The following is a 25524-nucleotide window of genomic DNA, read 5'->3' as shown; positions in this document are numbered from 1 at the left end:
AAAGGTGACTCCAGGTCCAGGTAGTAAAGAAGATTGTTCATTATAGCTCAGCCCGTCCCTTTTACGATCTCTGTTTTTACCTCACGCGTAGCACGCCTTTATAATTATTTTCCATTTACTTTTCCATTTATATTTCCAATTTCTCTGAGGGAACAATGAGAAAAAGAAAACGCAAGCCAAGTTCTACAAGCGCCCCAAGACTCCACCTGCTGATTCAAAAATAAAATTGCAGACAGGCGGGAAGCTCAGCCCTACAGAGGATTCTGGGACGTGTAGTCTCGACGCTTCCTGCGATTGGGACACTTCCGCTCCAGGAAAGCGCCGATGTGTTAATCGCGCCGCTGGAGAAATAGGAGAGTACAATCCAGTGCTGTGCGTGTTTGGAGGCATTTCGGATACCGGAGGGCGAGAATACGAAGCCGCTCCTTTCGTGGATTCTGGGAAATTCGATTCAGGCCGTCGATGTTGGAGTCGGCACTTTCGCCCCGGGGGGCGGGGCAGCGGCTCTTGTTCCTCTCGGTGATGCTGGGAAATGTAGTCCAGGAGCTCCGCGTAGTCGGAGGTATTTCCGCTTCAGGAGGTTGCGATTGCGGCCTTCGGTTCTCTCAGGGAGGTGAGTGATCTTTGGGAGCCTGCGATTTCTTTTAACTTTTCTGATCTGGTCCTGGGATCAGCCGGCCTCGGTCCTCGGTCACAGGGCAGAAAAGCCTCGACCTGCTGCAGAGGGCGGGGTGGAGGGGCGGGGGCGGCCGCTTGCCTTCCCCTCGCCCGATTCTCTGCGTTTGCGGCGGTTCTCAAGTCCTCGGATTGTAGGCGGACTGAAATCGGCAGTTTGTCTCCCGGGCTCCTTGCCGTCCAACCCGCCTGCCCCCAGCACCTTCCTTCCACACGCTCTGTTACTTCCTAGTGACATAAGGTTGGATGAGAATTTAATCTTTCTGTGCCTTGGTTTTCTTTTCTGTAAAAAGGGATATTACGAGTACCTGCCTTATACAAGATAAATGTTTGGGACAGATCAGGCGTGTGGCAAGGTGTCAGCTGTTAATGTTAATGATATGATAATCAGAAAAGCATCGCTTTTGGTGGAAGCTCCTCGAAGTGCTACCGGCTCTTCTTTCTGATCCCTGCCGGAAAGGAGGCTGTGCCTGGACGACTTCTGACCCGCTTTTAAAGAAAAAGTGGGTCACCCACAGATACCCGCTGTAGTTTTCCCAGGACCACAAAGTCGTTGTGTCTCCCAGCCTCCTTTCCTTCTCCTGCCCTGGTATCTGAAAAGGGGGGCTGTCGAAAAGAGAGGAGTGAGCCCAGGGCTTCTGGTAGCAGATCCCCACCGTGGCAGGACTTAGCGTCTTCCTTTTCTGTTCCAGTGGTAAAAGGTATTTTATTCATTAGTAAATATTTCTGCTACAAAAGCGTTCAGTTACTGTTAAATAATTGTGAAAACATGTAGATCGTGTATAGGGCATGAGTGGTAATCAAAATAGTTAAACATTGAGGCCTAAGTCTCATCCTAAGGGCTTTATAAAAATTAGTGCATTTAACCTTCACAAGGCCCTATGAAGTGAATACTTTTATTACCTCTATTTTACAGATGAGGAAATGGAGATAGAGAGAGCATACGTTACTTAAGAGCAGTGGGATTTGAGTCTAGGGCTTGCGTTCCTTATATCCTTGGTCCCCTAGTTTAAAATCCCAAAATTGGAATTAGGAAACAAAATAGAAAAACAGTCTATCGAAATATTCAACCCTAGGAAACTGGCTGCAGAGGAGGCATTTGGCATCAAGTTGTGGAGGTAGGTTGGAATTTTATTGTAGAGGATTTGAAAGCAGGGTTAGTGAGTTTGGGTGTCTTTATAAAAATTTGAGGGCTTCCCTGGTGGCGCAGTGGTTACGAATCCGCCTACCAATGCAGAGGACACGGGTTTGAGCCCTGGTCCGGGAGGATCCCACATGCTGTGGAGCAACTAAGCCCATGCACCACGACTACTGAGCCTGCGCTCTAGAGCCCGCGAGCCACAACTACTGAGCCTGTGTGCCTAGAGCCCGTGCTGTGCAACAGGAGAAGCCACCGCAATGAGAAACCCGCACACGGCAATGAAGAGTATCCCCCGCTCGCCGCAACTAGAGAAAGCCCATGCGCAGCAACGAAGACCCAACGCAGCCGAAAATAAAATAAATAATAAAAGTAAATACATTAAAAAAAATTGAAAGCATTCTCATTTAATCTTATTTTAAATAATATTTATATTTATATTCCGATTATAGAAGAAATGCACATTCATTTTAGAGAATTCAGAAAATGTAGAGATATGATGTAATGAAAAACATTAAGAATTACCAACATAGATGTATATATTATAATGTATAGGATATGTATGACATATATAGGACATAGACATATAGGATATAGATGATTATTAACATTTCAGTGCATTTCTGTTTGTCAGTTTTTCAGTGTGTTTACATTATACAAAATTGTTATCAGATTATTCATATCTTAACTTTTTTTTGTAAATTTATTTTATTTATTTTTGGCTGTGTTGGGTCTTCATTGCTGTGTGCAGGCTTTCTCTAGTTGCGGTTCGCGGGGTTCCCATTGTGGTGGCTTCTCTTATTGTGGAGCATGGGCTCTAGGCGCACGGGCTTCAGTAGTTGTGGCACGCGGGCTCAGTAGTTGTGGCTCGTAGGCTGTAGAGCGCAGACTCAGTAGTTGTGGCTCACGGGCTTAGTTTCTCCGTGACATGTGCAATCTTCGCGGACCAGGGCTCGAACCCGGGTCCCCTGCATTGGCAGGCAGATTCTTAACCACTGTGCCACCAGGGAAGCCCCATATCCTTAACTCTTAATTCTGGAAATTGCCAGACAACCCGAAGTATAATATCAATATAATGAATTTCTGTGTAACAGTCACCCTGCTTCAGTCCTTACTAATCTTGTTGCATCTCCCTCTCCCCACGCACACATTTTTCCCATTATTTTAAAGCAAACCCAGATGCTGAGTTAGTAAAAAATTAATTATTATAAGTCGTTTATATACGAAGACCAAGGGAGGGGAGATTGTATTAGTTTGCTAAGGCTGCTGGAACAAACTATTACAGCCTGAGTGGCTTAAACAACAGAAATTAATTTTCTTACAGTTCTGGAGCTGGGAGTCCAAGATCAAGGTATCAGCAGGTTTCATTTCTTCTGAGGCCTCTCTCCTTGGCTTGTAGATGGCCGCCTTCTTGCTGTGTCCTCCCGGTCTTTCCTCTGTGTGTGTGTGCATGCCCCTGCTGTCCCTGTTTGTGTCCAAATTTCCTCTTAGAAGGACACCAGTCAGATTGATTTAGGGCCCACCCTAATGACCTCATTTTAACTTAGTCACCTCTTTAAATGCCCATCTCCAAATACAATCACATTCTGAGGTCCTGGAGATTAGGAGTTTAACATGAGTTTGGGGCTGGGCGGGGGGCCACAATTCAGCCCATAACAGGTATTAACAGCAACTCTAAGATTTTCACACATGGCAACTAGGAGAATGTTATTTATATGAGAAAGTTAGAAAGAGTTGCAGTTATGAAAGGAAAATGATGAATTTCCTTTGCTCCATTGGAGTTGCACTTGCCACAGGGCATGTAACTCTCAGTTTCATCTCTCTCTCCTGTTAGGCTGCAGGGTCCTCTGATTCATGGATGCGGTTATATTCTTCTCGGAGTGCCCAGCACGGGGTCGGCAGAGAGGAGTTGTTCAGTAAGTGTGATTCATGCAGCTGCCCAAAAGGGCTACAGCCTGTGATTAGAGAACAAAAATAGAACGACAGTCTATAACCATATGCCTTGTCTGATACCTCACTTACTTTTGGGGAGATGTAGAATCCACCAACTTTTTCGGAGCGTTCAAAAGTTAATGTATGAGCATGCCTAGTATCATCATGCTCTAAAACAAATTTCCTTGGCAACGAATTCTTTTAAAAAATTGAAGTATAGTCGATTTACAGTGTCATGTTAGTTTCAGGTGTACAGCACAGTGATTCAGTTATACATGTGTGTATATATACATTTAAAAAGAATCCATCTTTTTTTTTTTAATTGAAGTATAGTTGATATACAATGTTGTGTTAGTTTCTGGTGTACAGCAAGGTTATTCAGTTATACATATATGTACATATTCTTTTTCATATTCTTTTCCATTTTAGGTTATTACTAGAAACTGAGTATAGTTCCCTGAGCTGTACAGTAGGTCCTTGTTGGTGATATATTTTATACATAGTAGCATGAATATATTTATCCCAAACTCCTAATTTTTCCCCCCTTCCCCTTTGGTAACCATAAGTTTGTTTTTCAATCGATGTTAATGTTCAGTTTTTTTGTTTAATATGTAGGGAACATGATAGAGATGATGAGAATAGCTGACATTTGTTGGGCACCTTTTGTGACTCAGTGAATTTCCAGTGCTGTATGTGCACTGACTCATTTTTCTTTCATCACAATGCTATCATTACTCTCATTTTTAAAAGGAAGAAGCAGGGAATTCCCTGGCAGTCTGGTGGTTAGGACTCTACACTTTCACTGCTGAGGGCATGGGTTCAATCCCTGGTGGGGGAACTAAGATCCCACAAGCTGTGAGGCATGGCCAAATAAATAAATAAATAAATAAATAAATAAATAAAGGGAGGAAACAGTTGCAGACAATTGAATAAATGACCTGGTTGCACAGTCAGCAAGGGGCAGAGCCAGGATCAAACCTCAGCCGCTGGGTTTGAAACATGGCTCCAGCACTTTGTGACTGGATGACCTCGGGCAACTTACTTGTCTGTGCCTAAGTTTTCTTACGTCACAATATTAATACCTACCACAAAATTAATGCCTACCTCCTAAAGTTTCTGTGAAGATTAAAGGGGATATGATATGGAAAGTGCTTGAAATAGTGCCTGGCACATAGTACCTCCTCTATATATTACAGACTAGAGTTGTCCTTTATTTATTACAGGGGAGTATGCAATATGAAAAATGCAGTGAGTTATTAAAAGGGCAAAGCATATTTTAGGGTATTCTTTTCTCCCCTACCTTATTCTTTTAATACTTCAGTTCTACCATACAGTTGAACAAAAATGAATAGTTTCAGTAATAATCATTGTTGAAACTTACAACTAACATAGTTGGCTGTCTTTTGAACCTAGTGAGTCCCTGGGGGATGATTATATGGTCTCTGTTGCTTTAAAAAGGCCTAAGTCTGCACCAGCCAGTATCGTAGCCATTGGCCACATGAGACTGTTGAGCTCTTGAGATGTGGCTGGTGCTGAGATGTACTGTAAGTGTCAGACACACAAGAGATTTCAAGCACTAAAAAAGAATGTAAAAGATCTCAATAATTTTTATATTGTAGTAATATTTTGGATATGTTGGGTTAAATAAAATATATTGTTAAAATTAAGCTCACTTCTTGGGCTTCCCTGGTGCTGCAGTGGTTGAGAGTCCGCCTGCCGATGCAGGGGACACGGGTTCGTGCCCCGGTCCGGGAGGATCCCACATGCCGTGGAGCAGCTGGGCCCGTGAGCCATGGCCGCTGAGCCTGCGCGTCCGGAGCCTGTGCCCCGCAACGGGAGAGGCCACAACAGTGAGAGGCCCGCGTACCGCAAAAAAAAAAAAAAGAAAAGAAAAAAATTAAGCTCACTTCTTTTTACATCTTTAATGTAGCTGCTAGAAACATTTAAATTACCCATGTAGCTTGCATTATATTTCTGTTGGACAGCACTGGTTTAAATGGAAGCCTCCCTTTTCCCTCTGAGGATTTGCGTCCAGGGGGCGTTTACAAGTTACTCTTGCCTCTTAGACCTCCAAGGTCATCTTACAATGGAGAGGAGCAGGGAGCTGGTCATCAGGAAGCCTGAGTGCCAGGCCTAGCCCTACCCTGGGCTGCCCGGCTATTCTTGGGCAGCTCGGATAACTCCTTGAGAGGCAGAATAGAATAGTGCAGTGGTTCCCAGACTTTGGTCCTATTAGAATCACCTGGGGAACCTGGTTAAAAATAAAGACCCAGTCCTTTTACTACTTCAATGAGTCTAGGCTTCTGTGTTCTTTATTAGCTCTCTGGATGATTCTGATGCTCTTCCAGGCACTTCCTGTTCACCTGGTTTAGGAAGGAGAAATCCTTGTCATAAACAGTATGAGATGGCCACACCGGCCAACTGATATTGGCGTCAGTTTATTTGTCACATACTCACAGCCTTTGGGAGGAGGACGCTGCCTGCTATGCCGGGCCACCCAGGGCTGCACTCGGGACTAGAATGAAGCAGCGGGGGCTCTGGGAGGCAGGCTCGGTAGTGAACAGAGGGTAGGGTGACCTTGCTTCCGGCAGGAGGACGTGATAGGCTTCTTCGAACAATTTCGCAGCTGGCACGGAGATGAAACCTGTTAGGCTGAGGACTCAGTGGGTGAGGCCGGTCCAGCTGATGGAGTGAATTGTGTCAGGTCTTCATTTATAAAGGTGACCGAATGACAGCGTGGAGAGGTGACTGAGAAAGAAGGTTTTTAGTACTTACAAGTCCCCCAGGAACAAGAGACACAGCATGCCACCGAGGGCCACACGAATCCTGTCACATGCAGGGGTCAGGGAGCAGGGAGAGAGGACCGTGCCTCTGTGACTGTAGTAGCGGGAAGGAACTAGGTGGAGACATCCCCTGTTGGGCACTATGTGAGAACGGGCAGGTCAGAGGGCAGTGACTGGGCGGATTATATTATGACCCTCTTGTGCCCTCGAAAACTTGCTTGCGGGGAATGTGTAAAGAACTGTGGTCGACAGTCTGGCCTTGTGATTCAACAGACTTAGGAAGAGGTTAGTAATCACAGATGTCAAACAGCTAATACAGAATCTAAAAACATGGTTAATCCATAGGGGAACTAGCTGGATGGGGCACCTCTTCCCAGGGGAAAGGGCCATATCTGGAGAGAGCACAGAAACTCACGGCTAGGCCTTCTGGGCCCTGTGAGGCTCAGAGATGTCTTGGTAGCACTTGAAATTGAGGCCTTACAACAGAGATGCACACCAGAGTTTGAGAACCACTGCATATTGGTCAAGGGCATGGGCCTCGGTGTCATCTTGCCTGGGGTTCATTGCCTGGTGCAGTGTCCTGACTGGACAATGAAATCATAGCCTGGGATGGTGGGAGGGGGGCAAAAATGCAGATATCAGCAACCCACCTCCACAGATTCTGATTTAATTAGTTTTGGATAAGGTCTGAGCTTTTTAAAAATAAATTTATTTATTTATTTATTTATTTATTTTTGGCTGTGTTGGTCTTTGTTGCTGTATGCGGGCTTTCTCTAGTTGTGGCAAGCGGGGGCTACTCTGGTGTGTGGGCTTCTCGTTGCAGTGGCTTCTCATGTTGTGCAGCATGGGCTCTAGGCGCGCAGGCTCAGTAGTTGTGGCACGCAGGCTCAGAAGTTGTGGCTCGCGGGCTCTAGAGCGCAGGCTCAGTAGTTGTGGCATGCGGGCTTAGTAGTTGTGGCTCGCGGGCTTTAGAGCACAGGCTCAGTAGTTGTAGCGCACGGGCTTAGTTGCTCCTCGGCATGTGGGATCTTCCTGGACCGTGGCTCGAACCCGTGTACCCTGTATTGGCAGGAGGATTCTTAACCACTGCTCCACCAGGGAAGTCCCAAGAGGGCTGTTTTTGACTGATGCTACTCAAATTGTGATCCAGGGACCAACAGTATCATCACCTGGCATCTTAGTAGAAATGTAGATTCTTCGTCCCCATCCTTGACCTCCTGACTTAGAATTTCTGGGGGTGAGACAGAGGACCCTCTATCTTGGCAGGGTCCCCGCCCGGTTGATTCATGGAACATTAAAATTTGAGACACACTGGTAGTGAGAACTGACTCAGGACTTTTTAACAAAAATATTTTCTGTTTCCCTCTGGCTAAATTACTTGTCCTTCAGATATCAGATACCTGCATGGTTCTGTCTGCCTTAGTTCAGGTCTCTGCTCAAAGGTGAGAGAAGCCTTCCATGACAAACACTTATTCTGTACCAGCCCCTCCTTCCATCTCTTCCTATACCTTTACCCTGCCTTATTCTTCTTTTTTTTTTTTTTTTTTTTTTTTTTCGGTACGCGGGCCTCTCACTGTTGTGGCCTCCCCCGTTGTGGAGCACAGGCTCCGGACGCGCAGGCTCCGGACCCGCAGGCTCAGCGGCCATGGCTCACGGGCCCAGCCGCTCCGCGGCATATGGGATCCTCCCAGACCGGGGCACGAACCCGTATCCCCTGCATCGGCAGGCGGACTCTCAACCACTTGCGCCACCAGGGAGGCCCCTGCCTTATTCTTCTTAAAAGCATCTCTCACTGTATCAGTGCGTTACTGCTCTGGTACCCCATTATGCTGTCAGCTCCATGAGATCAAGGTCTGTGCCTGCTTTGTTCACTGCTGTATCTTTCACATCTAGGCTCCTTGGCTGGCACAGAGCAGGCTCTCAGTAATTATATTTTGAATGAATGATTCGGGAGGTAAATCACGAGGCCCTCATCTACATGGTGCATCTTTCAGTTCTTCGTTCCAGCAGTCATTCTGTGAATCTTTGTTGAGTTCCTGGCAAGCGCCTGTGGCAGCGTCCTAGGTGTTGGGGACACAGCAAGAAACAAAACTCCCTACAGGACAGATGTGATGAATATAAATGAGCAAAATACCTAGTAGGATGTTAAAGAGTGATACGTGCTAAAGAGAAAAGAATTAAGCAGGGATGGGGGGGTCAGAAGTGTTGGGATGTCATTGGGAGATTGAAATTCTCTGTAGGGAGGAACTGTCTGAGGAGGTGACATTCAAATAAAGAAGGACGTGGTTCTTGGTGTGGCCCTGGTAACAGTCTCTCTGGCCCCAGCCCCTTCCCCCTCAGATCTCCCATTTGCTGGGAGAGTGATCTGTTTCCAGCACTGAAGGAATCTTCTGACTCTCCCTTCCTTTGCTGCTTTCCTGCTGACTTGCCGATAAACTGGGGCACCCGTCATTATGGTTTGAATCCTGCCTTCCTGCCCAGCTTTTTCTGCCTCTTGTTTGCGTTCACTTACAGTTGTAACATTTGTTCACTTAAAGTTTTTCAGAGATTCTGCTTCTCTCTGGCCAATAGAACTCAGTCATCCTCCAGGGCTCAGCTCAAGCCACGCTGACGTAGAACCTGCTCCAAACAAGTGTGGACCCCAAGGCCCATAACTTGTGCTTCTAAAGTACCCAGTTCACTACCCTGGTACTTAGCAATGTGCAGGGTGATTGCAGGTTTCCTAATCACTAGACTGTGAACTTGAGTAGTCGTATCTTTTAGTCTGATTTCCATAAATGTTCATTGAATTCATACACTCATTTTTTAATGAAGAGTTAACAAGTTATCCTGTCTAGTGCTAATCATGCAGGCAATTAAATAGTTGTCGTTCTCAGTGTTTTGATGGACACACTCTGTGGATTTTGTAACAGGAGTCTCTTTAGACATTGACTTTGAAGGGTGGGAAGCACTTTCCTAAGATAGTATTAAAAATCCAGAGGCCCTTTTCCTTCCAAAGATGACCTTGATCTTGCAAATATTGTGGAAGACCTAGAAGAAAAACTTGGAAATAAAACCCCCGCTCTCCCAATCCTCCCAAGTGGGACCAGCCTCAGAATTTTGCCTCTCAAAGAGACCTTTGACCAACTAGTCTAGTCTTTTTACGTGCCTCTGCTGGAATGAACCTGGATGGGGGGGCTCATGTGTCAGGACACTGACATTGACACTGACTGCTAAGTGATCACTGTGTTACAGGCACTGCTTTAGGTGCTTGGGATGTAAAGCTGAGTTAGTATTAATCCCAAAACAGACAGTGATTTACTGATTATCCCCTTTCCACAGAGGTAGTGGAAAGATCTCCCTGTAAAGCACTTCTTACTGAGCAGAAGTCACTGGACAAATATAGAGTCAGAACAAGGTGAATTACAAATCCTGAAAGGGTATCTCTTCTAAGATTGGAAAGTTTTACACTGCCCTTTTCCATACAGGGTTCTTCTATCTGGAGTAGGACTAGCTAATAATAATAAACTAATAAGTAATTAATGAACCAGTAATTAACTAATACTAATCTCTTAATCTGGATATTTTACTCTCAATTTGCACACTCCCCAGAATCAGAATCATACTCTGACAGCTACGAGAACTTGTATTAGGGCCACTGTGTGTGGCTGGGCGGGTCGTTCATCGCACCGGAGCTCTCCGTTGAAGGCGTAAGTGGCATCTGGAATACTGCCCATGTCTGCTCATCAAGCCGTGTGCGGTTGCAGCTACCCCAAGGAAGAGCTTCCTTGACTATTTCATGTAAAGCAGCCCTAGTGAATGTTTAAGCTGCCAGATACTGTTCCACATGTTTTATGTAGAGTCACTTAGACTGACTAACCTTCCTGTGAGGTTGGTATTATTATAATTCTATTACTATATTATATATAATTATATTTTATATAAATATATTATACTATATATCTATATAATATATAATTATAATATATTGTATAATAATAATAATTATTATTATTATTATAACCATCCCTAATTTATAGATCAGACCCTGGGACTAAGTAGTAACAAGTTGGAGGTGCCAGGATTCAAATACTGGGGGTCTGATTCCAGAGCCTACACCCTTCCCAACCCTGTTCTCATCTCCTTCAAGCAGATCCTCTGGCTTCAGAGTCCTCTCCCTGTTTCTATGTCAGTCTTTTATCCCTAGCTCTCAAGCTCTCATTTCTCTTTGCATGAGACCTCAGACTCCCATCTGTTTATTTTTTTCTTTAGAAGCAGCAGAGGGACAAGATCTAGAAGACTGGCTTCTTTGTGAGAGCTGGATTCAGGTTCCACCCCTGCCCCTTGACCTCACCAAGCCTTGGCTTCCTCATCTGTTACGTGGGAACAACAGTCGTCATCGTCATCATTTATTGAGAACTTCGTAAAATGCCAGGTACAATGCCAAGGGCATTTAGCTCATTCATCCACCACAGTAACCCTAGGACTGACATTCTTTTTTTTTTTCTCTCCTTGTTATAGTTGAGGAGAGGCACAGAGGTGGAGGTGATCAGACTGGAGTCACACGGCTAGTACACCCTTAGCTTCTTCACAGGTGTGTGGGAGGTACCTTAGTGGAACAATGCATGCCAAGTGCTTCTCAAGGTCCCTAACACGTACTTAGTGCTTATGTAATGTTAAACATTGCCGTTTTTGTTGTTTTCATCATTACTATGATTAGCTTGTTAAGTGGCATGTTGACAAACTTACTGTTACATCACAGGATTCTATTCATTTTTCTTCATCTCCATGATAAGAGTGTTTTTAAGGCCCTACTGTTAACAAAGTCAAAATTTCAAGGTCTGGGGCTTCCCTGGTGGCGCAGTGGTTGAGAGTCCGCCTGCCGATGCAGGGGACGTGGGTTCGTGCCCCGGTCCAGGAAGATCCCACATGCCGCGGGGCGGCTGGGCCCGTGAGCCATGGCTGCTGAAGCCTGCGCATCTGGAGCCTGTGCTCCGCAACGGGAGAGGCCACAACAGTGAGAGGCCCGCGTACCACAAAGAAAAAAAAGAATTGTCAAGGTCTTACATCTTTGAAAAAGCTGTCATCCACAATATCAGATTCATAGAGAAAATAGAATAGTGGTTACCCGGGACCGAGAGGAAGGGGAATGGGGAGAGCTAGTGTTTAATAGGTACAGAGTTTCAGTTTGGGATGGTGAAAAAGTTGTGGAGATGGTTAGTGGTGATGATTCACAACAATATGAACGCACCTAATGAACTCTACACCTAAAAAATGGTTAAAATGGAAAATTTTATGTGATGTATATTTTATACAGGAAAAAAAATAACCAATGTAATCTTAAATATTACTGCAAAAGCATCAACTTAAATATGACAAACCAAGAGAGAATAACAGATATTGCAGAGGTTAAAGGTGATTTTCATACAATAAAGCAACAGCCTTTTAAGGCTCCATTAAAGCTATTGGTGAGGACAGGTTTTATGTTACTGAATATTACCTGCTTTCTGCTGCTACTGAGAAATAAGGTGCCCTGAAAGTGTTCTTTGAACTTTCTGCCTACTTATTTAATTCTTACAACTATCCTATGAGATAGCCATTGTTAATCCCTCAATTTTTACAGATGGAAGAATTGAAGCACAGAGATACTAATAATTTGTCTAAGATTTTACAGCTAATACATCACAGTTTCATGAACCTAGACGTTTGGCCCCAGAAATTACTCTCTTAACCTGGGTACTTTACTCTCAATTTCCGCCCTCCCCAGAATCAGAATCATACCCTGAGAGCTACACGAACTTGTATGAGGGCCACTGTGTGTGGTTGGGTGGCTCGTTCACTGCCCAGGGGGTCTTGGCTGAACGGGTGGGTAGCATCTGGAATCCAGCCCAGGCTTTGCTCATCAGGCCACCCTGAGGAAGCAGCACTGCTGCTGCTTCACAGTAAGCAGCCATATGGGTCCGTGACACCCTTGGCCAGACTGACGGCTTTTTTCTCCTTCCCCCGTTGTGCCTGCCCAAGACTCAGCACTTCCCCAGAAGGAGGAGGACAAAATGACCAAGTTCAAGGTGAGTTGGGCTTGCCCTTCTAGGTGTTAACTTGTCACCTCATTTCTCAGTGATAAGACACATCCTATTTCTCTTTCTTGGGAAAGGTTAAAGAGAACAGTAGGCATTTGGAAAACTCTTCCCAAGAAGAGGGCCGAATGACCCCTACCTTTTATTTTTGTTTGATTTATTTTTTTTGTTTTATCACCTTTTGTAATTTCACAAATAAGAGTAGAACAGAAAAAGTCAATAGCAACGAAAAAAATCTCTCACGTTATTACTGTTTCCCTTACAAAACAACTGTCTTCATTTTCCCACGTTCTTTTCCTCATATGCGTTCATAACTATATATTTGTAATTCCTATAGTATAAACTTCTCAAATTATACCTTTTCTAATTGATATTATATATCCCACATCTTTAATGGCAACATCATATTCCCTTGAATTTGTGTACATTGTGTGTGTGTGGCGGGGTGTGTGTGTCTCATAACTTTTCCCCATTCATGGACATTTAGGTAGTTTAGAATTTTTACCGTTTTAAAGAACACTGTAGGGGCTTCCCTGGTGGCACCATGGTAAGGAATCCACCTGCCAGTGCAGGGGACACGGGTTCGATCCCTGGTCAGGGAAGATCCCACATGCTGCGGAGCAACTAAGCCCATGCGCTGCATCTACTGAGCCTGCGCTCCAGAGCCCGTGAGCCACAACTGCTGAGCCTGCATGCCACAACTACTGAAGCCCGCACACCTAGAGCCTGTGCTCCGCAATAAGAAACCATCTCAGTGAGAAGCCCGTGCACCGCAACAAAGAGTAGCCCCTGCTCGCTGCAACTAGAGAAAGCCCGCACGCAGCAACGAAGACCCAACATAGCCAAAAATAAATAAATAAAAATAAATTTTAAAAACAAAACAAAACACTGTAATAACAGTTTTCCTAATACAACCAATTTCCTCAAAAGGGAATTTAGAAGAATTTGCCATTCTTTGGTCTTAATGTTCTAGGTACTCTAAATTGACAAAGTACATTTGCTATGCAGTACCTCGGGTATTTTGTATGTAGAATATTCCAGAATGGCAGAGTGCACCAGGATCTAACTAACACTTCACGCAGAGAAAATATTATTAGATATTTCCATGTAAGAAAGCTAGATTGTTTCTTACCCATGTCTGAATCATATCATGTACGTTTTATTTATTGATTTATATTTTTTATTCACATATTAATGAATTTTTTCAAAGTACTAATGTACTTAATTTTAAAAGTACAAAAGGACCTGTACAGAGACTTTTCATTTCTTAACTGCATTTAGTCTCGGACCAACCTTACGAGGCTGAACTTGGTCTCCTCTGCATTTTAATGACAAAGAAACAGGATTGTAGAATTTCAGAAAACTGCTCAAGTTCACATAGGAAACCAAAGATCCAACTGATCCAAAAAAAGACTCCTAGGATTTTTTTTTTTTTTTTTTTTTGCGGTACGCGGGCCTCTCACTGCTGCGGCCTCTCCCGTTGCGGAGCACAGGCTCCAGGCGCACAGGCTCAGCGGCCATGGCTCCCGGGCCCAGCCGCTCCGCGGCATGTGGGATCCTCCCGGACCCGGGCACGAACCCGCGTCCCCTGCATTGGCAGGTGGACTCTCAACCACTGCGCCACCAGGGAAGCCCGACTCCTAGGATTTTTACTTGGATAAAGAGAGTGAGACAAGGGAAGAGAATTCTCCATCTGGGACTTAGCCTGTTCTGTGGGGTGCCTAGTTGTCCTGGTGGGTGGAAGACTCCATAGATGATACTGTCCCTACCATAGATCACTCTCGGTGGCCCCTTCTTCTCCATGACCTCTGTTGCTCATATAGGGCACTGGATGTGCAGGGCTCTGGCACTGAACACAGTCTTTGTAGGAAAAATTAAAACAATGCTGTATACGAGTGATTCTTAATTATGGGTGATCTTACCCCTCAGGCAACATCTGGAAACATTTTTAGTGTCACAGCTTGGGAGTACTACTGATATCTAGTGTGTAGAAGCCAGGGATGCTGCTAAACATCCTACAGTGAACTCAGCAGCCCCCTGCCCCACCCCCAACTAAGAGTCATCTGTCCTCAAATGTCAGGAGTGCCAAGGATGAGAAAGCATGCTGTACCTAAAGCTGTACAAGAACAATAGCAGAATGTGGGTGCAAATATTTATAATACACACCCTAAAAAAAAACTTAAAATCTCTAATAGGAATTTTACAGAATCCTAAGATAAAACCCCGATTGGAGTATGAGCAAAGATCATTAACAGGCAAGGTTCTGAAGAAAAAAATGAAGATGGCTAGTAAATATGTGAAAATATGAGCTTATTAATTATCAAATAAGTACAGATAATCCAGATAAGTTGTTTTTTACTGATAAAATTGCCTAGGATTTAAAAATATGGTTATATTGAATGTGTATGGTTTAGAGAATCAGGGATACTTACATACTCTTGGAGGAGGATAAAATAGGGGAAAAGTTGAAAAGAAAATCTGCTGCTGTAGATAATTATTTTGAAGCTGCCTATTCTTTGACATTGCAGTTTTCACTCTTTGGAACTTATCCTAAGAACATAATTGGATGGGAAGCAAAAATCTATGTAAAAAGTTGTTCTCCGCATTTATTGTGAAAAGAAGAAAATCTAAAACATAAATGCGTTATGGGGACTGTTTATGTTACGGTAAAATTGACTCTGGTCTCTCAGAATCTGGAACCACTTCGTACACATCGTCCCCACTTTCCTCAGTGCTGCCCTTTCACCAGGGGACCTGCATTGCAAGGTTCAGGTGGAGTGTGTTTGATGTCTTAGGAGGCGGTGACCTTCAAGGATGTGGCCGTGGTCTTCACAGAGGAGGAGCTGGGACTGCTGGACTCTGCCCAGAAGAAGCTGTACCAGGAAGTGATGCTGGAGAACTTCCAGAACCTGGTCTCAGTGGGTGAGGAAGGGCACTCTGGGACTGAACATCGCATCAGCCCCTGTGGTATTTATTTACATGTCCTTGAATGGGCGGGGCTTTGGAGCTCTTGAACTGGTTTCCGGTTTTCTAATCAGCATGAGACACAGAGATGGCGTTTTCTAGTCTTTCTCCCCAGGCCAAAGTGTGTTTGTAAATGAACTGTTAATTGACCGCATGACTGCTGTATGTTTTCTGGCTTTTCAAATTGTGGTCATCTCCAATTAGTAGGTCATGACACTCTTTAGGGAATCGAAATAAAATAGGGTAGAAGATACCAGAGCCCTTGGCAATAACTGCACGTTACAGTAAAAACTGTGGCCCGTTGCCAAGAATAGTGTGAGAAATGGTGAAAAGGGTGCGATGAAAATAATGTTTTCCCATAATTTATGCTTATGTCTACCTATCCTGGGTTTTTGCATAAAATGTATTTCCTCCCATGGGTCATAATTAAAAGTTTGGAAAACACTGACTTTGATGTCCTGAAGACAGTGCAGTGGGAACCACCACAATTTTTCTTAATTTGGGCATCTAACATATTGATTTTAAATGTTTTTCCTTGCCTTTTTTTGCAGGGCATCAGTCGTTCACACCAGATGTAATATCCCAGTTAAAGAGAGAAGAAAAGCTTTGGATGATAAAGATAGCAACCCAGAGCCGTCACTCCTCGGGTGAGAGCCGTGTGACCCTGAGTCTGTCCTGCTTCTTGTTGCCTCCGCAGCTGTGACTCTGGTCCAAGTCAGCACCTAGACTGTGGATTACTGCCTCAGTCTTTGTAACGCTCTCTCTTCTGCTTTGCTCATTCACAGTTAATTCTCCACTCAGAGTGACTCTTTTAAATTCAAATCTTGTCATTTCTCTGCTCAGAACCTCTTGTAGCTTCTTACTGATTCAGAATAAAATCCCATCATTGAAAGTGGCTTATGATATCCCATATGCCCACCAGTTTTATAGTCTGGTTTCAAAAACAACTTTTTCCCTTGGCTGTGGCGTGGGGGGGAGTGGTTTAAATATTGACTCCTACTTGAAAAAGGAAAAATTTTACACATACAGAAAAAGAATATAAAAATTTCAAAAGCAGGCAATCCATAGGCCGCATGGCCATTTTTATACCCTATGCTTTCTTTTTTTTGGCCTTCTGAGTGATTTTTTTTTTTTTTTTTGCCACACCGTGTGGCTTGTGAGATCTTAGTTCCCCAATCAGGGATCGAGCCTGGTCCCTTGGCAGTAAGAGTGTGGTGTCCTAACCACTGGACCGCCAGGGAATTCCTTGATTTTGTGATTATGATTTTCTCACCAGCAACATCCACGTAGGTTTGCCCTGCATCTAGTGAGGCCTTTCAGCTTCCCAACAACATGGCTGTTTCCACTTTCTTTCCTGTTATGGGTAACTTACTTGAAAAAGCTCTTTTACTTTTGTAACATGGCTCTAACTCTCACAGAGATGTCAAACTGGGGTTTATTTATCCATTCAACATGTACTTATTGAACACTGACTGTATCAGACAGGGTTCTGGGAGTGGTGATAAACCAGTGAATAATACAAAATGCTTGTCCTCATGGGTATCGCATTCAAGTGGGAGATGACATAAAATGAAAAAGATCAAGGACGTATGTAGTATGTCAGATAGGAATATGTGCTGTGTAAAAACAAAACAGGGTAAGGCAAATGGAGATTGCCAGGCATGTAGAATGGATAGGGAGACTTTACTATATGATATTGTATGGTAAAAGAGGCTTCACAGATAAGGTGTTATTTGAAAAGACACCTGAAAAGAAGTTAGTAGCAAGCTATATGGCTAATCAGTGGAATAAAGTTCCAAGGAGAACGTAACTCTTCCGGTCCAATGTTGATTTCGAGACTCTGTATTATGCCCTATTTATTTCCTCCTTGTGAGTTCTTGCTCTGTTGTAAAAGATAACCTTCTAATTTTTCACTCTTTTTTTTTTTTTACCCCTGGTGGTTATAGGAACTTTACTGTTATGAGGTTTTAGATAATGTATGTTATTACAGTAACATACTAATTCCAAAACTTGGCTTTGATTTTTTTTCCAGCTAATCCTTTCAGTGTTGGGAAGACCTGGCTCTGTGGTCAGGGAAAGTAAAGTTTACAGCCCATTTGTAAGGATATTTCCCAGCAGGAGGCAAAGAACCACTCTCTGCTTATACTCTGAACTTTAGGGCCTTAGGTGATAAGGTATTTCTCCCAGACATTTATCTTTCCAACTTATTCATTGCCTCAAAGTCTCCTTCCATTGGAGTAAACTTCCATTAAAATAAAGCAGAGGTTTTTCAACATTGCTTGGCGACATCCTCTGATAATCTGTCTAAGGGTCTTACTAGACATTTTGAGCATCTTCGTCAGATGTGCGTGCAGTAGGCAGAATTATGTGGAAGCTGTTTATTAGCCATCTGCTACAGCAAAGAAGATAAGGCTTTGAGTAAGGTACATCTTTGTAAACATTCCCTAGGAGGTATTTTTCTTGCTCTGTAGCCATCAGATTTCTAATTTATATCTCACCTATGAAACTTACTATGATTCTAAATGGATTCCACTAATGTGTAGTGAATGACAGCCTGGTGGGCCACCTCTTGGTGTCTGGAGGCATGTAAATCAGAGAACATGATACATGATGTTAAAGAAAAACAGAAGCTTTTCGAGGTTCAGTAAAGCCTTAGGGTGTGGGCCTAAGTTTATAACCTTGACATCTCTGAGCAAAGCATTCACATGCCCCATCTCTAAATTCTCTTTATCCATTTAGGAGACAAGAATGTAAATGGCATGGAGAGTCTTCAAGAAGTTGGATTAAGGTATCTGCCACATGAAGAGCTTTTCTGCTCACAAGTCTGGCAACAGGTTACAAAGGAATTAACCAGGTGTCAAGATTCCATGGGAAATATTCAAGGAACTGGCTCTCAGATGGAAAAACAAGGTGGCACACTCAATAAAGATGAGGAGTTTGGTAAAGACTTCAATCAGACTTCACATCTTCAAGTTCACCGCAGAGACCACACTGGAGAAAAACCCTACAAAGGGGTGGAGTGTGAGAAAGGTTTCATACCGGACTCTCACCTTCAAATGAACCAGACAGCCCATGTAGGAGAGAAGCCCTACAAGTGTGAAAAATGTGAAAACGCTTTCCGTCGGCTTTCAAGTCTTCAAGCCCATCAGAGGGTCCACAGTAGAACAAGATTGAACAAATATGATATGTCGTGTAAGGGTTTCAGTCAGAGGTCATATCTTCGTCATCATCAGAGGGTCCCCACTGGAGAGGATCCACACAGATTTGAGGAGTGTGGGAGGAACGTCGGGAAAAGTTCACATTGTCAAGCTCCTCCCATAGCCCACACGTTGGAGAAACCCTATAAATGTGAGGAGTGTGGACTGGGCTTCAATCAGCGCTCCTATCTTCACATCCATCAGAGAGCCCACACGGGAAAGAAACCTTATAAATGTGAAGAGTGTGGGAAGGGCTTCAGTTGGCGTTCACGCCTACAGGCTCATCAGCGAATCCACACTGGGGAGAAACCCTACAAATGTGAGGCATGTGGCAAGGGCTTTAGTTACAGCTCACACCTGAACATCCACTGTAGAATCCACACAGGCGAGAAACCCTTTAAGTGTGAGGAGTGTGGGAAAGGCTTCAGTGTGGGTTCCCACCTCCAAGCCCATCAGATAAGCCACACGGGAGAGAAACCATACAAATGTGAGGAGTGTGGCAAGGGCTTCTGTCGGGCCTCAAATCTTCTGGACCATCAGAGAGGCCATAGTGGTGAGAAACCATATCAGTGCGATGCATGTGGAAAGGGCTTTAGTCGTAGCTCAGATTTTAACATTCATTTTAGAGTCCATACAGGAGAAAAACCTTATAAGTGCGAGGAGTGTGGGAAAGGTTTCAGTCAAGCCTCAAATCTTCTGGCCCATCAAAGAGGCCACACTGGAGAAAAACCATACAAATGTGGTACATGTGGGAAGGGCTTCAGCCGGAGTTCAGATCTTAATGTTCATTGTCGAATCCACACGGGAGAGAAACCCTATAAATGTGAGAAGTGCGGAAAGGCCTTCAGTCAGTTCTCAAGCCTTCAAGTGCATCAAAGAGTCCATACCGGAGAGAAACCATACCAGTGTGCAGAGTGTGGGAAAGGCTTCAGTGTGGGCTCACAGCTTCAGGCCCATCAGAGGTGTCACACTGGAGAGAAACCCTACCAGTGTGAGGAGTGTGGGAAGGGCTTCTGTCGGGCCTCAAATTTTCTGGCTCACCGTGGAGTCCACACAGGAGAGAAACCATACCGATGCGATGTGTGCAGTAAGCGCTTCAGGCAGAGATCATACCTTCAAGCCCACCAGAGGGTCCACACTGGAGAGAAACCATATAAGTGTGAGGAATGTGGTAAGGTCTTCAGTTGGAGCTCATACCTTCAAGCCCATCAGAGAGTCCACACTGGGGAAAAACCATACAAATGTGAGGAGTGTGGGAAAGGCTTCAGTTGGAGCTCAAGTCTTATAATTCATCAGCGAGTCCATGCTGGGGATGAGGGTGACAAGGACTGTCCCTCATCAGAGAATACGTACAGCAAAGAAGCTCTATAAAATTACATGGTTTAATACCTCAAACGGGTGCTGAAATAGTCCTGCCGTAGAAGACAAAACGTCTGTTTGATAAAAGAGTATTTCTGCCAGAGCTCGACATGTGTGTGATTGGGTGACCACACGGCAGAGAAGCCTCATAAGAGAGGAGACATAAGAACTTCATTCAGAACCTTGACATTTAGCAGATATGACAGAGAAGAGAGGCTTAAGAAGGATGAGTCTGAGCTGAAGGTAACCAAAAGTACTAAGATGGAAATGCCCAAATCTCTTCCACCAGAATAGAAGCTCTCGGAGGGCTGGGACTTTGTTGACAGCCAAGTCCACTCTGCCTCTTCAGCGCCTAACACACTGCAGGTGTCCAGTAATGTTAAATGAGTAAAAGGGAGAACAGTCACTTCTGAAATTTTCTTTCAGTTCCTCTCTAAAACTTTCTATAAAATTGTAGAAGGAGGAATTCTCCAAGGCTTGGAGGATTAAATAAGACACTTGGGTTCAGTTCCCCAACCCTGCAGGTCCTGTGAACTAGTGCTTATCAAGCTCAAGGTTCTAACCCATTAGTGGGTCCAGAAGTCAGTTTACCAGGTTGTGGCCAGCACTTTTCTATGCTAACAGTTCTTTATGGAGATGTGATTCGCATGCAGCCACATGCATAAATAAGTTTACAGCTTCATGAATTTTGACAAATGTATCTACTTGTGTAATCATCACCAAGATCAATATATACCATATTTCTTATTAAACCAAAATGTTTCCTTGTGGACTATTCTTGTCATTCCCACCTCCAGGGGCAACAAGTACTATGATTTCTATACCGTGTATTAATTAGGCCTGTCTGTTCTTGAGCTTCCTGTGTGTTCGGTATGTACTGTTTATGTCTGGATTCTTTTCATCAAATATATGATCATCCTAGGTTCACAGAAGGCAATTGACAACTCAGTATACATGATAAAAATTCTTCAGTGGGATAAAAGGCATCTATGAAGATCCTATATGCTCATGTTCTTCCTTTATTATTAAGGAATAATTTATATACAGTAAAATCGACTGGTGGATCATTCTGTGTTTTGGCAAATGCTTACTATCAAATTACATCACCACAATCAAGACATTTAACAGTTCCACCAGCCCCGCCTTTCTACTCTTTTTTTTTTTTTTTTTTGCGGTATATGGGCCTCCCACTGTTGCGGCCTCTCCCGTTGCGGAGCACAGGCTCCGGATGCGCAGGCCCAGCGGCCATGGCTCACGGGCCCAGCCGCTCCGCGGCATATGGGATCCTCCCAGACCGGGGCACGAACCCGTATCCCCTGCATCGGCAGGCGGACTCTCAACCAGTGCGCCACCAGGGAGGCCCTCTACTCTTTTTTTAATACAACTTTATGTATTTATTTTTCGCTCTATTGGGTCTTCACTGCAGTGCGCAGGCTTCTCATTGCAGTGGTGTCTTGTCGCGGAGCATAGGCTCTAGTCATGTGAGCTTCAGTAGCTGTGGCATGCAGGCTCACTAGTTGTGGTTCGTGGGCTCTAAGAGTTCTCATGCCACAACTAAGGATCTGGCGAGCCACAACTAAGGAGCACTCAAGCAGCAACTAAGGAGCCCACATGCCACAACTATGAAGCCAGCGAGCTGCCACTAAGGAGCCTGCGAGCCGCAACTAAGACCTGACACAACCAAATAAATATTTTTTAAAAACTCTGTTGGGGAAGGATAGAAGGTTTGGCAGAGAGCTTTCTTGTAGCCTATAGAATAGCCTTTTGGGGGGTCATGGGTCCTCACTTCTCAATGGGTCTCATTCTATTGCCTGCCTTAGAACTGAGTGCCAATCTGGCACACACTGTGCCAGAATCTTTTCAGTTCTCTTTATTTTAGATTAGGCGAGTGGAGAGGTGTCATCAATTGGGAAAGGGAGTTCTGTCTGGGTGTTTTAGAGAGACTAGAAAGAGGAGGGGATGGGTCCCTTAGTTGCATTTTGACAGGGTGTCTTGGGACCTACAGGTTGAAAGTTCAGGGTAAGTAAGCAGTGTGCAAAAGAGCCATTTGGAAGCCATTATCCATTTTGTAATTTTAATAGGGCATCCTTCAGTAGATCATTGTTTATCTGTAGATGATAGGACAAATGAACGTTGCAAGTGTTGCTTTCTTGTAAGGTCTGTGCCTGAACTGAATGAGCACTGAAGTGTGTATCCTGATCAGAGTCCATGATATCTGAGAGCCCAGAGGAAACCAAGTTTTAATGAGGGCTATAGTGGTGAGGTTAGCACCCTGGAAAGGATAAGCGAAGAGTAGACGTGTATACGTACCTGTCGTTGTGAGGACAAAATCATTTGTGTCAGCACATTGGCCCAATAAAATCAATCTGCTGGTGAGGGGAGGGTCATTCACCCTTTGGTATAGACCTTCATGGGCTGTGTCACCAGTAATCACGTTGGGAGGGTAGGGTTTGGGTTAGGGCCAGTGACATGGAGATGCCATGAATTTTGGCCCCAGATATAATCATCTGGGGCCCAAGATGAGGGTAATACTTGAGTTTATTTGAGAAATGGGAGCAAATTGGACAGATACGACATTTAAATAAGCCACCTCTGGGAGTCATGGTAGGAGCTGAGATGGGAAATTTTCATTGTAATACATGAGGTCTGAGAGGTAATATATTGCCAATGTGGAAGGCCCTGTCATAGGGGATAAGCCTGAATGTGAAATCTATTTTGAGCCCATCAACTGAATCAAACAGTCTAGGAGTCTGTAAAAATATGAAAAAAATGACATAATTTTTTGATGGTGTCCTCCAGTGTCAAAGTGACTACAATTAGCTCTGAATTTTGTCATCCTTTATTCGGGATGTCCCAGTCGTGGGATGGAAAGTGGTAACTCTCCATTGGGCTCCAACACGAATGATGTGGTGCTGCTGTCTGAAATAAACGGACTCCCTTTCCACTAGGACTTGGTTTATCCCAAGAGGCCCCACGGATGGCCAGTGGGGCCAGGAGGGGGCAATCTCTCCTGGATTTGTGGACTTGGGCAAAGGACAGAGGGTGGGAAAAGCCACATTCGCCTGTAGTTTGGATATGCCTGAGGGTTCAAGCTGTATCCTGTAGGTACCATTTCCTTTTAATAAGGAGGCTTCACTGCCTGTTCCAAGCCTGTGGGGTGTTGTTTCCATAACCTATGGTAAAATAGGCAGTTGCACTTAAGGGTCATGGGCTCAGGGCCTATGATGGCTTTTTTCTGAAGTAGGGCCCAATCAGCACTAAGATTTGTCTCTTAAGAGAAATCTACCTCAGCCGCTGAGGGTAGTTTGTATCTGAAACACATAGGGAGTTGTTGGCTATCATGTGTGGTCCAAAGACTCCAAGGGGCACAAGACAGTTGCTAGGACTTCCACCATCCCACCAAGGGGTCACCAGGCAGATGTGGCATCACTTGTTGGATGGTCTTTTTACATGGGCCTGCTGTTGGGGTGGCCCCCATTCAAATTGAAATGATTTTTTCCATGATTTTTGTCAATAGATTTTAAAAAGACTATTGTAAACGAATTGTTGCAACCAAATGTTGCAGGCCATGGCCTGATAGTGCGCTGCCAGAATGGAGCTCACGGATTTTGGGTGACTCGGACTCATGTAGGAGACACAATAAAGAATCAATCAAATTACTCTACCTCTCTTGGGCCCATGAAGGTTGTAATACAGTTTTTCTGTTTTATTTTGTTTTTGCCGCGCCACATGGCTTGCGGGATCTCTGTTCCTCGACCAGGGACTGAACCCCAGCCACAGCAGTGAAAGGCCAGAATTCTAACCACTAGCCCACCATGGAACTCCTTGTAATACAGTTTTAAATTAAAATATTTTATCAACAGTTCTGCTAGGTAGATCTCCAGATGCGCAGCTTCTTGAGCCTTCATCTTGTGCATTCTTCAGAGGATCTGAAGTTCACCAATGGAGTTTGAACTGAACTTTCCAATGATATACTATCAAGGTTTGCTGTTCTAACAGAGATAAAACGAACAGCAGCTTAAACAACATACAATAGTTTTCGCTCACGGATTCAGGTTAAGGTAACACTAGCCCCAGTAGGAAACCACCTTACTGCCCAGGAACTCGGTAATATGAACTTTGTCCTCAAGGGATTTGTGGGAACTGTAGTCCAACAGCTCCGAAGTGGCTCAAGTACTTCCGGCGGAAGAGGGTGGGAACTCGGGCTGTGTTCTCCTCTGGCTTTCTGGGAAGTGTAGTCCCGTAGAGACTCGGACGCTTCCGCGCAGGCGCCGCTGGGACAGGGGAATTGTGGGAAGTGTATCCCCAGCGCAGCCTGGGGGCGGGGTTTCAGGTCCTTCCGCTCTGGGCGGTCAGGTAGTCTCCCTCTCTTCCCTCGCGCTGGTGAGTTGCTTCCGCGTTTTGCGACCCGTGGGAATTTCCCCGGGAACCTGTCCAACCCAGCCATCAATTTGGGGGAAAGAGCTGCTTCAGAGAGCAATGGTTTGAGGGCTGGGGCGTGGGCGGTGGTTCCTTTGGGCGGAGTCCTCTGCGTTTTGTGCGGTGGATGGGATCGTTCCTGGCCTGGTTGGAGGGGCTCCAGGGCTCTCGCCTTGAGGACCCATCCCCTAGGACGTGCACCTAATACCCTGCTCTGTCCTTTCCCGCAGTAGAACATTGGGTGAATTACTTAAATTTCTGTCTCTGATGGTTTCTTGTAAAATTGGGATGACATTACTACTCTTAAAAAACAAAATTCAGGGAATACTCCGAAGGTCCAGTGGTTAGGACTCCAAGCTTTCACTGCCGAGGGCCGGGGTTCAGTCCCTGGTGGGCGAGGTAAGATCCCACAAGCCACATGACGGGGCCAAAAACAAAACAAAAAAGGCAAAAATCAAACAAAATTCAACTGTGTAAATTTGAAGATCTAATTGGCTTTATGCAATAGTTGGTGAATTGGGCAGCATCCCATCTAGTAAATAGAAGGGTTGTACAAAATGGAAAGTTTTTTTTTTTTTTTTTTTTTTTTTTTTTTTTTTTTTTTTTAGCAGAAGAGTAAGGAATTATTAGTAAAAGAAAAGAAAGGATTGTTTTTAGGTCAAGATCTCTTTTTGTGGGGAAGGGAATGGCAAGGGCTTTATCGTGAAGATCGACTCTTCTCTGGGGGTTGGAAATGGGCTTTGTAATAGATTACCTCGTTAGTGCTGGCCATAAAATACCAGCCTGGTTGATTAACATTATATTTTTATGTAAGGTGGAAACTGCAGTTAAGTCTTGGTTTGCTGTCATGGGGCGGGGTGTAGCAAATGACTCCATTTGGGGCCTTTTTTTTTTTTTTTTAGCCGCCTCCGGGCATGCGGGATCTTAGTTTCTCCCCACCAGACAACAAACCCTTGCCCCCTGCAGTGGAAGCACGGAGTCTTAACCACTGGACCACCAGG

General features: G+C 44.5%; 1 protein-coding gene across 6 annotated transcripts; it reads left to right on the top strand.

The window, feature by feature from the left end:
• The first annotated feature begins 249 nt into the window (after window positions 1-249).
• ZNF45 (zinc finger protein 45) lies at window positions 250-21066 on the top strand. Of its 6 annotated transcripts, none has more exons than XM_060083980.1 (9): window positions 250-613; window positions 3648-3729; window positions 10120-10217; window positions 10780-10942; window positions 11029-11101; window positions 12529-12575; window positions 15380-15506; window positions 16100-16195; window positions 18288-21066. In XM_060083980.1, exons 6-9 carry the CDS (start codon window positions 12561-12563, stop codon window positions 20114-20116), a joined length of 2067 nt encoding a protein of 688 aa, XP_059939963.1. In that variant the 5' UTR covers window positions 250-613; window positions 3648-3729; window positions 10120-10217; window positions 10780-10942; window positions 11029-11101; window positions 12529-12560; the 3' UTR covers window positions 20117-21066. The 6 variants fall into 6 exon arrangements, with proteins under 6 accessions (XP_059939963.1, XP_059939959.1, XP_059939962.1 ...); XM_060083976.1 differs by having other exon boundaries at window positions 15380-15551; XM_060083977.1 differs by lacking the exon at window positions 250-613 and adding an exon at window positions 3107-3164 and having other exon boundaries at window positions 15380-15551.
• The last annotated feature ends 4458 nt before the right edge of the window (window positions 21067-25524 follow it).

Source organism: Mesoplodon densirostris, chromosome 19 (assembly GCF_025265405.1).
Source record: "Mesoplodon densirostris isolate mMesDen1 chromosome 19, mMesDen1 primary haplotype, whole genome shotgun sequence".
NCBI lineage: Eukaryota > Metazoa > Chordata > Mammalia > Artiodactyla > Ziphiidae > Mesoplodon > Mesoplodon densirostris.
This window is presented reverse-complemented; position numbering and strand designations above follow the sequence as displayed.

What these genes read in the sequence shown, in the direction of transcription:
- ZNF45 (XM_060083978.1), top strand. An exon ending in ACATCGCATCAGCCCCTGTG is followed by an intron (nt 15,552 to 16,099) that starts GTATTTATTTAC and finishes CTTTTTTTGCAG; the next exon opens with GGCATCAGTCGTTCACACCA. An exon ending in CCAGAGCCGTCACTCCTCGG is followed by an intron (nt 16,196 to 18,287) that starts GTGAGAGCCGTG and finishes TTATCCATTTAG; the next exon opens with GAGACAAGAATGTAAATGGC.